At 40.1% G+C, this 11,268-nt stretch overlaps 1 protein-coding gene across 1 annotated transcript in view; it reads right to left on the bottom strand.

Annotated features, from left to right (window-relative positions):
- ARSB (arylsulfatase B) overlaps positions 1–8,048 on the bottom strand; it is a 67,054-nt gene extending 59,006 nt beyond the window's left edge. The window contains exons 1-4 of the mRNA XM_068667106.1: positions 7,703–8,048; positions 4,911–5,097; positions 2,273–2,463; positions 104–311 (exon numbers count right to left, since the gene is read on the bottom strand). Coding sequence (XP_068523207.1) covers positions 104–311; positions 2,273–2,463; positions 4,911–5,097; positions 7,703–7,972 — 856 coding nt within the window. The 5' untranslated portion in view covers positions 7,973–8,048. The remainder of the gene's footprint in view (positions 1–103; positions 312–2,272; positions 2,464–4,910; positions 5,098–7,702) is intronic.
- Between the last annotated feature and the right edge of the window lie 3,220 nt (positions 8,049–11,268).

The following is an 11,268-nucleotide window of genomic DNA, read 5'->3' as shown; positions in this document are numbered from 1 at the left end:
ACAAAATATATTGAGGAAAGACAGAGGGGCCAGATGTATCTGCATTCAGCTTGTTAGACACTGTATCAAAGACACTACTAAAAGAATATTCAAACTAACTTACCAGTAGAGAAAACAAGAACAGTATTATCCCAAAGACCATATCTTTTCAGAGCATCAGTAAGATTTCCTACAGCTTCATCCATAAGAGTCACCATTCCCGCATAATGGCGCCTCTTCTCATCTTTAATGGAGGAGTAGGGTTTCATGTATTCTTCAGGGACCTCAAGAGGTTCGTGAACAGACTGAAAAGCAAGGTAGAGAAAGAGGGGCTGGGGTGGAAAGGACAGAAAATAAGTTAGTTGAATGTAAAGTACTAAACAAAAAAGTTGCTATATGAAAAGCAGTCCTGATAATTAACACCGACAGAAATGTAGTCAACTTCCCACTTTAGTATCTGGTAAAATTATGGACAAGATTATTCTGGGAGTTGTTGGAAAACACTTGGAAAAAAAATGCTGCCATTGGTCATAGCCAAAATAGGTTTAAAAGGGGAATGTCCTGTTTAACTAACTTAATTTCCTTTTATGAAAAGTCTACCCATCTAGCTGAACAATGGAAACTAATAGACATGTTCTTTCTGGACTTCAGCAAAGCTTTCAACAGTTTCTCTCAGTATCCTTCTGGACAAAATATTCAGCATACAACTAGACAAGAATATAATACAACAGAGAGCAATTAGCTGATGAATCAGGCTCAAAATGTTGTAGTAAATGGGGCTATATCAGGCTGGTGACCAGTCACTAGTATGGTTCCTCAGCATTACATTTTAGAGCAAGCGTTACATTTTAAAAATTTTTACATTTTCTCTTCAGTGTTTTCATAAATGACCTGAATGCAGGACTAAAATGCACACTAAGTTTGCAGATAGGTTAAGGAGAACTTTTGACTCCAGTGAGGGTGGAAAGGTCTCGAACAGAAATCTTAACAAATTAGAGGGCTGGGCAATCTCCAGCCACATGAAGCAAGTGCTGCATGCTGCACTTAGGAAGGGCCAACCCTGGCTATTTATACAAACTGGGGGATAAGAGGCTGGTGACCAGCCCCGCAGAAAGGGATCCAGGGGTTTTGGCCAACAGCAAGCTGAACACAAACCAGCAGTGTGCCCTGGCAGCCAGAAGGGGCAACCCTACCTTTGGGTACATCAGTACCATGCCACACCATGGGGTGGCATTGCTAGCTAGTCAATGGAAGGGATTGTCGTGCTCTGCTCCATGCTGGTGCAGTCTCAACACAAGTGTTATGTGCAGTTTTGGGCACCACAGTATGAAAAGGACACAAAACTATTAGAGAGTGTCCAAAGGAGGGCTACAAAGGTGGTGAAGTGCCTAGAGGGAAAGATGTGTAAGGAGTGGATGAGGTCCTTGGTGTGCTCAGCCCCGAGCAGAGCAGGCTGAGGGGAGGCCTCATGGCGGCCTGCAGCTCCCTCACGAGGGGAGCGGAGGGGCAGGCGCTGAGCTCTGCTCTCTGGGGACAGCGACAGGACCCGAGGGAACGGCATGGAGCTGGGACAGGGGAGGGTCAGGCTGGGGGTTAGGGAAAGGGTCTGCACCCAGAGGGTGGTCGGGCACTGGGACGGGCTCCCCAGGGCAGTGGTCATAGCACCAAGCCTGATGGAGATCAAGGAAGCATTTGGACAATGCTCTCAAAGAGAGGGGTCTGATTTTTGGTTAGTTAAGTGTGGAGTCAGGAGTTAGACCCAATGACCCTAGTGGGTCCCTTCCAACTCAGGACATTCTACAGTTCTATGACTGCCTCTTCTAATCCCTAAGCACAAACTAATAAAACTTTGATAAACGACTTAGGCAAAACTGTGGGAGAACAACAAGTGTATCTTTTCTTCATAATACAGCTAAAGTGTTTTTTTTTTTTCCTTTTTTGTCTGTTTTTGTGCTTTTTTTTTTTTTTTTTTTTTTAATGAAAATTCTCCTGCTAAGCTTTTCAGTACCCTTTTAGTTACATGCTAAATCATTTCTATAAATTCATTACTTCCATTGTCAAAAATCAAATGGAGAAGGGTAGGAGGCCAGAGTTATGCAGCCAAAACTCATCCCGAAAGGGAGACAAGGCAAGTTTTATCGGTGCCACTTTTCACATTTAGCTCTGTGTACCCTGTTGAAAAGGCCACATTTACAGCCCAAATGTAGGTCTTCGCATTAATACTTCATTAACATTTTTATAAACATTCTTCAGTGTTAAAATTCTCAAATAAAGTAAGAACCGCTGACTCTACCTTCTCAGTTTTATGATTGGCTATGATATCTATAGCTCTTTCTGTAAATAAATTAGTGGAATACATGTTTTTAAATCCAGTTGCAACTTCTTCTCCATCTCGGAAGTCCAGAGCACAGCGTGTTACATTCTTTGCTTTGATGAGCACGCAGTGATCATGAGAATAATAATCCTCACTCCCCAGAAGATAGCCTAGAACAGGAAAAAATGACAAGTAAACAGGTCAACACAACATCGTAGAAACAGATGCATTTTTTTTGGGGGGGTGGGTGGGGTGGGGGACATTTTGAACTGAGACACACATCCAACATTTGATAATCAGCAATGACATCACTTGATAGGACTAAGTATCTCAACATTTAACACACAGACTTTTTATCACTACTACAAATAGTAGTTTCAAAATAGTAATTTCAAAGCACACAAAACAGTTTGAAAGCAGTGTAATGACACTATATAGAGATAACTTTATATCAAAGACCTTAGTATTAAACTTATACACTGATAGCAAAGGAATGACCTATTCCTGTACTACTATAATATTTATCTGGTTTGATTTGGTATACTTGCTTTTTCCACATAAGACTTTTCTCTCTATTAGAATGCTTGGAATTTATTTTGTTAGGAATTGCTTGTGTGTGTGTCTGTTTGTTTTTTAACATATATTAAAATGCATCCAAGTATGAAATGTTTTGTTTTTTTTTAACTGTAAAGTAATTTCTGATCCTCTGCTGACCCCAACTGGTGAAAAGAAGATACTACTATTTAGAGATACCAAAAAGACTATGTATAAATTCTAGACGTATAAATTTTCTCCTATCAAGGGCTACCCTGTTAAGCATTGAGTGCCATTGTTTTTTATTGACCAGAAACAAAACTCTTCTAAATCATTCCAATCTCAATAATTACTATGCCTAAAATTAAATTTCAGATTTATCTTCTAGTACCCTGAGGAAAAAAAAAAAATCTGGAAAAAAAAAAGTGAAGTTCTGCAAAATCAAATTAAAACTGAGACCAACAATTAAAAATTGAGGAACTTTACTTCTTTACTTGAACTTTTATACAACAACTTCAAGTATCACTACTAAAAATAAATAAATAAATAAAAAGCTTGCTAAAGAATCAAATGAGTGTCCCTAACTGCAATCAACTCGTACTGGAACTATATGAACAGAATAGGATATTAAACCACCACATACGCTGAAAAATAATTCCCTTGGTGTCATGCTGGGCACCCAATGACTATGCCTAGAGCCAGCCTTAGTCCTGGTATTAAAAGCCTGCTCATTCCTAGGAGCATAAGCCTACATCTATGCCATCAAGAATAAGATAAGCTCCTGTGAAGGGATGAGAGCAGACAACCAACAGGAGAAGAGGCATATAGATTCAAATAGTGGTCCATCATGTTACGATCCATATTTACTATCTTAATTCAGCTGTGAAACCATATCCCAAGCTCTCTGAAGAGTCAAGAGAGACAATCTAAGGGAACAGTTCTTTCCACCTAGAATTTGAATTGCCAGTATCTATACAGGAACATAGCACAAATAGGTTTTTAGGTACCAAACATTACATAAGAGGAGTGTGGGCTTAAATAAGCAAAGCTAAAGTCTCTGTATCTAAGTTTCCCTATTGTAGAATTGGGCAGCATTATTGTCAACAGCTTATGGAGTTATTTTGAGGATGATCTGTTTTGAAATCCTACATTTGATTAAAGTTTTTTAAAACCAACCAAGTGGAAGTTAACAACTTTGTATTCAGTATCGGGTGGTATGAGGTGTATTACTGATAACCTGATTCGCATAATGGGGAAAAATTATGATATTATAGTATAAAGTAATTATATTGAAATAAATATTACAATGTGGAAATAAATATTATTATAGGCAAATATTCACATTCACGTGGGATACCTGCACAAAACTATTAAACATCCAATAAATACTCAGAGAGGAGCTTTTGTGAGAGGAAAAATATGTAATAAGTAATTACAAGTTGCTTTGTAATACACACACACAATCTAATTCTGGCATTATCCTTTTTTTTTTTTTTTTTTTTTTTAATCAGAGTAATTGATTAGCTTATGTAATACCTGAGTGTCACAGCTTGTGAGCTCCTGTAACATCCACATTTTGTATGCTGTTTTTATAAAGGCTCTCATATCACCTTCCTTGCCAGAGGAAGTGGAAAACCAGTGATGGTCTATTCACAAAGCATGAAGAGACTTTATTTCTCTCTCATTTAAATATATCAGCTTTTTAGCAGTTTAATATTATTTGCAGAGCATGTGAGGTCTACTGTCTGATCTAAAAAGTACAGTTTAGAGACACTTTTAAAATTAAACTAGTCACTACAACTTAAATCTTCTAAGCATCATGGAATGAAATTAAACACAGATCTTTAAAGAGAAATACTTTCTTTGGAGGCACTCAATAATTACAGTGTTTTCTTCAATAGATCATAAGGCTTGGGCATGCATTTAAGGCGCTAACTTATTTTTAACAGTTATGCACTGGAAATATGCATGCTCAAGTATTACTTACGCACTCACAGTATATCTGCTCTTCTTGGAAGAATCAAGCAGTTTTCTCATAATTTTTAACACTACATTTATTGCCCGTGTTAAATTTAACTATTACCAAAGTAAGTATCAAATCCTCTGCGTGTTGGAAGGCATTCTTTCCTGTACATCCCTAAATGCCACTTCCCCACCATGTGAGTAACATATCCTGCATCTTTAAGTAGCTCTGGTAGGAGTTTCTCATCTAGTGGTAGACAGCTGGGTTGGCACGGCCAGATTATTTGGTGTTGTAAACCTGTGTGGATCTAGTAGGGAAAAGAAAGGAAGAGGTATTAGTTACAATGCAGTAACACATAAGCACATCCAAAAAGAAACAATATTACACAGCAGGGTAGCATTAGGTTTAGGGCCTGCTGGTTTCACTGATGTAGCACCACGGAAGTTCAGGAAGCCAAAAATGAGGCCAGGAGTGTGTGGAGGAAGAACTGCCAGTGTTAACAAGAGGATCTTCCCAGCCATAATTCAAGCGCAATAAAAATAAATAAATAAATAATCGAGCCTGTCGTATTTTCATCTAAAAGCCTAACAGGTAACAACTACCATTACAGTCTTCCTGAAGGAATAGGGATAGCACCTCAACGTGGAATGCAAAAATTAAAATAGAACGCAGATGGACAAAAAGGTGCAATGCAGTTACAGCTACAGGGCTCGTGCCTTTATTGGAGTATTATTACTGGAGGAAAAGGTGGCAAAGGCTAGGAAAGCTATTTTTGCAGTACTGCTCCAAATGGGTATTACATAAACATAAGTATGTATTTACTTACATCCTCAAAGTGAGTGTTGAGCATTTTTACAAATAAAATAAAATAAAAATCAGATGTTTGAGATCAGGCAAGGTTTAGACACTGACTAGATCTGACCTCTGACTGTTCCACCCAGGTTTCTGAACTTAACAAGCGGTGAACTTTGTATCTCTTCACAAAAGTATGACCAGTAATAACAGTCTGAGTAGTATATTTCATTTGATACAAGAAACCTCTGCAGTCACTATGTACTACAAGCTGACTTTTGTCAACTCTCATATCTCTTACTAAGAAACCACCACAGACAAACAAAAGAGTCCCACTACCCTAGATCTAGGAGGGAAAACACACACATACCAGTTTAAATACCTTGTTTTTTCACTAAATGTTTCAGGTAATCTGCCTCTGTCAAACAACATCTCCAAGACCCCCTAGACAGCAAGACATCAGATTTCATAATGCTACTAAGCATTCCGGTGAAGCAAGCTAAATGATTAATTTGAAATCATCCTGGTAGCAACCGTCTGAACTCACTTTTAAACCAAGTAAGCCCCAACATAAAGTGCATGGGTAAGTAGACTAGACTAGTAGATGAGTACACAGTGGTGGGTGTATTAGTTGCTAGTTTTCTTTGAAAATGGAGCTGGATTAATTAATTAATTAATTTATTTATTTTTAATGCGGCATTAGAAAAGTATTATTAATATAGTTAAAGATACAAGTTAGGAAAACATTGCAATTTCTTCCACCACAGCCTATAAACAAATAATCTACAACTTTCAAAAACCAACAACTTTTCTCTTTTTTTTTTTTTTTTTTTCTCATAGACTGCAGGACAGCTATCAGAATTCCAGCTCCAGATGTAGGTTACATTCTTAAATCTTTGAGTAATTCTTCATCACATTCACCATACAATTGTATAAAAAAAAAAAAAACCACACACTTGTTAAATAGTTATTTCCTGAACAGAATGCTTGCTCAATTTTATAGAAAATTTACTTCAACCTTCTAATATATTTTACTCATTTTTTATAAGGTCAACATGACATTGAATTATCAAGTCAAATACATATGATGAACTTAAATCAAGACTGAACTATGAGCATTTCTAATTTCCACTCTAAGATCAGATGCTGCAAAGTCCAGTTGACACTGACCCATTTGTAGACAAGCAAGTTAACAGCATGAACTGCATTCTAGAATAGGTCAATATGAAGAAATAGTGTAAGTAATTAAAAAAAAATAAAGTACTGGTTAAGAAAGAAAGAAAGAAAGAAAGAAAGAAAGAAAGAAAGAAAGAAAGAAAGAAAGAAAGAAAGAAAGAAAGAAAGAAAGAAAGAAAGAAAGATAGAAAGAAAGAAAGAAAGAAAAAGAAAGAAAGAAAGAAAGAAAGAAAGATAGATAGATTATATCTTTCTATTCCTTATTGGCTCTTTAAGTCTGGGAACAGAGCAAACATTGCTTGCAAAAAGTAACTCCCACCTAGAGCAATCACTCTGCTACACCAAGAGGTAGCACCCACTAACATTTAATTTCATCCTGAGCACTTTCTTTGACAAATACAGTTGCAGGACGTTTTGAAAGAAAGGGGAAGTTTCTGAAACACATTTAATCCTTTGCCAGTTCCTCCATTTTGTTCTTGCTAATTTTCTTTTTCCCCTGTTTTTGCCAAAGCTGCAATGAAAATGAAAGGAAAAGGAAAAAAAAAAAAAAAAAAAAAAAAAGAAAGAAAGAAAGAAAAAAGTATAGCAGAATTATGAAGTTCAATTCTTAAACCTGGGGGGTGGGGGAAGAAAAAGGGGGCGGGGTGAAGAATCATGTGCATGAGTAGGAAGCTGGGTACCCAGGCTAGGATCAGCCTGTGGGCACGCTGTCAGGGGGCCATGGGGCATCATGTGAAGGAGGATATACAGGTTAACGGTGCATTTAAACACTGCGCGGGGAAAATAAATAGCACAAAGCGCTTCTGGCTGGATCTTAGGTGCTCAGAAGCACCTAAGCGAAGGGGACCGCGGCAGGGCAGCCTGTCCCGGCACCTTGCACCACCCGGCCCCTGTACTTCCCAGCTGGCAGCTCAGCGGGAGGCGGACGGGTTTCGTGTCCCTACCTGGTATCGGCCGCTGAGCAGCTGGCTGCGGGAGGGCGTGCAGAGCGGCTGTGTGTAGTACCGCTCCAGCCGCACGCCGCCCGCACCCAGCGCGTCCAGCCGCGGTGTCCGGATGGCCGAGCCGTGCCAGCCCACGTCGCCCCAGCCCAGGTCGTCGGCCAGCACCAGCACCAGGTGCGGGGCCGCACGCCGAGCCCCCGCCGCCGCCGCCAGGCGCAGGGCGCACCAGAGCAGGCAGAGCCGCGGCGGGACGCCCGCCCGCCCCGCCATCCCCCGGCCGGCAGCACCAGCAGGAACTGGGCCGCGGAGGGAGCCCCGGCGCCGCCCCGGGGCCGGGCTGAGGGCGAGGGGAGCGGCACGGGCCCGCCCCCGGCCTCCTTCGCTCCCCGAGGGCCAAAGGGAAAAGTCGTGGTGGGGTGCCCGCTGCGGGCGAGTGCCGAGGAGGTGATGTTGGTTCCTCTGTCAGATGAGGTTAAAAAGCAGGGTGTGCGCTTGCGGTCTGTGTCAGCTGAGTAACCATCTCGGCAGTGCTGCCTTGCGATTCCATCTTCCTGTAGTTCCTACGATCAACACCCGTTTTCAACCATGGAGGCTTCCCATGGGGCTGCCTGCAAGCCTGCATGTCAGCGCTCACCAGTACGTGACTCAGTGCATTGAAAGGATGGGACCGCTACTTCTCCCTGCCTACAGCTCCTCCAGCGCTACCCACAGAGGTTATTCAAGGCTTTAAACAAGGTGCAGCAGCCACAAAGCAGCCATGGCCTTGCTGCTCGCCAGCCTGTGCCACAGACCTGGAAAAAGACAAGCTGCCACCATCACTGGAGAAGCAGCCAAGGTGTGCGAGGTGGCAAATATTCCTGTCCGAGAAAGTGCACGGCCTCTGCCACTGTTAGGTGCTCCCCTCCCCACTCCTTCTGCAAAGCCATGAGTGACACTGTACTCTTTTCTCCTAATTTTGGTCATGTGGTTGAGAAGTCTAGATCCACCTCCAGCTGTAAAATGTTGTTTATGACTGTTAAGAGTGTAGGAAGGAAGTGAAGAAACCAAGAGGCAGAAATAAAAGCTATGTCAACAGGGCTGTTTCTTCAAACCGTGTAATCTCCTAAAGCAACACTGTAGACAACCACTAACCTACTTAAAAGTCTTGGTGTAAAAGCTCAGACTCTGGAAGGACAGAAGTAACTGTCAGCTCTGATCAATCTTGTTCATCCATGGAATATATAAATATTTCAGCATCCAGTTAAAAATCAAACAACCACATCTTTGATACTTAGCTGGAATGGTACATACATGTCATCATAACGTCACAGAGTGGTCTGGTAACAGGTGAAAGAAAAATCCACACTGAAAATACTATTTAACAGTGGAAAACAAACAAACAAAAAAAAGTGTCAGGTACCATTGCTTACTTTCTTTTTGATTGACTAGTCTCTGTAGAAAGTAGGTTCTTGCTCCTCTGGGTTAAATCTAGTGGGTAAGCCTATGAAGTTACCAGAAATTCTATAAATCACAAAGGATTCCCTGCTGGTTTGAAAACAGTAACAAAGACGAGTGAAGACACTTCTTTCTTTTTTTTTTCTTTTTTTTTTTCTTTTTTTTTTTTTTTCTAAATAATCAATAACACATTCATTTATATTTCCTTGAGGAGTCAATTTAACCTTAAATTTTCAACTCCAAAGCAGTATTGATTATTAATGGTCCTGATACTTGTCTAAACAGTTGTTGCTTGCTCTCTTCCCCACTTCCAGCTGTTTCTTCAGACCTTCTGGTGGTATAAATGGGATGTGCCAAAGAGGCAATTTCAAATCAAATGACAGGAAGAGATTGTAGCTGAAACTCAGTACACAGGAGAGGAAAATCCATAATGAAAAGAAAGCAGGGAAGAAGATGAAGAAAGTGTTGATAAGAAGGTGTATCCAGCAGGTAATGCAAAGAGCCAGGGAAATACAGGCAAAAAGAAATTTGATGTGAGGTAAAAGAAAGAGAGAGGTGGGGGTTGGTCTGTTCTCCCACGTGCCTGGTGACAGGACGAGGGGGAATGGGGTTAAGTTGCGCCAGGGGAGTTTTAGGTTGGATGTTAGGAAGAACTTCTTTACCAAAAGGGTTGTTAGACACTGGAACAGGCTGCCCAGGGAAGTGGTGGAGTCACCATCCCTGGAAGTCTTTAAAAGACGTTTAGATGTAGAGCTTAGGGATATGGTTTAGTGGGGACTGTTAGTGTTAGGTCAGAGGTTGGACTCGATGATCTTGAGGTCTCTTCCAACCTAGAAATTCTGTGATTCTGTGAGAGGAAATGGAATTTAGGGGGAAGAGATGAATTAAATAAAAATCTAATTTCATTGTTAAATTTTTCTCTCATAAGGGACAATGAAGAATGTATGAGTACTATTAAGGCAAGTAACCACTGCTTCCTTTATACCTAGATCTGTAAGTTCTTTTTCTTTACATATAAACAATTATTACTGTTGTCTTTTTGTAATTTCATTAAGCATATTACACCTATTACACCTTGTTTATTTTCTCTCTGAGTCAGTTTCTGGGACTGAGTGCTGATATGCTTAAGGTTTGGGAAGGGGGCTGTTCCTGCATGCTTTTGTTCACCCCAGCTTTAGGAGTTGGATGACAATTAATAAAATTAATCAAATAAGATAACCAAATGTATTTCTTTAATGGTAAGGAGGCAAATGAGACCCTAGTTAAAATAGGACACTGCTACAAGAAGTAACAAGACTTTCCTAACATCATTTTTCCCTAAAGAAAATTCCAGGGTTGCTGACAAGCTGATATGTGACTATGAGTTATACGGAATGTTCTGACTTACCTTGTTTTCAGTTCAGATCCCATCACCAGTCACAGTAGTCTCACAGAACTGTATAATTTACTAACTTCCATGTCCTCATTCTAAGAAATATTCCATTTGGATGTCAGAAAATTCTTATGGAAACAACTCTTTTTCATTCAGAATAATTACTTTGAAAATCTACGCAGTGCTGGTGAAAACGGAAATGTTGGATGCAACTTTTGCTATAAAATTCAAAATAATGTATTTACCTCGTATGTTTTAAAATTTAAGATGGTGTTCTAGCACAGCTGGGCTCATATCCCCTTGTAGAGGGGTGTCAAGAATTTTTGCTGTTTGTCCTGCTCAACCAGAATAGGCTAACCTGATTGCCTGAGCTGCCAGAGTTAAAACATTATGTCAGACCATCTAAAACATACACAGCAGATACTGCAGCAGTCACAGTCTGAATATTGCTGCTGTCTTCTTTTTTTCTTTTATTTTGCTTATCACTATTGGAGGGATATAGATTCCCAAACAGAAAATACTATTTATATCAGAGTAATCTCTTGAATCAAAATAATAAATTGTGAAAATGGCTGGTGTTCAGTCCCCTCTGTCTCAGTCAACCTTTTCTGAATTTGGGTTTGAAAAATTTCAATTTTGAGTTCTATGATTAAAGCAGTCATAAAAGTGACAAAATGATGGCATCCACATTGCTTTATCATTCCACACAGAATATGAACATGGCACAATGTGGCATCCTAGACCAAAGGTTCAAGTGACA

This window comes from Anas acuta, chromosome Z, assembly GCF_963932015.1.
Source record: "Anas acuta chromosome Z, bAnaAcu1.1, whole genome shotgun sequence".
NCBI classification, from domain to species: Eukaryota; Metazoa; Chordata; class Aves; order Anseriformes; family Anatidae; genus Anas; species Anas acuta.
Note: the sequence above shows the minus strand (reverse complement) of the source record. Positions and strands in the feature narration are given on the sequence as shown.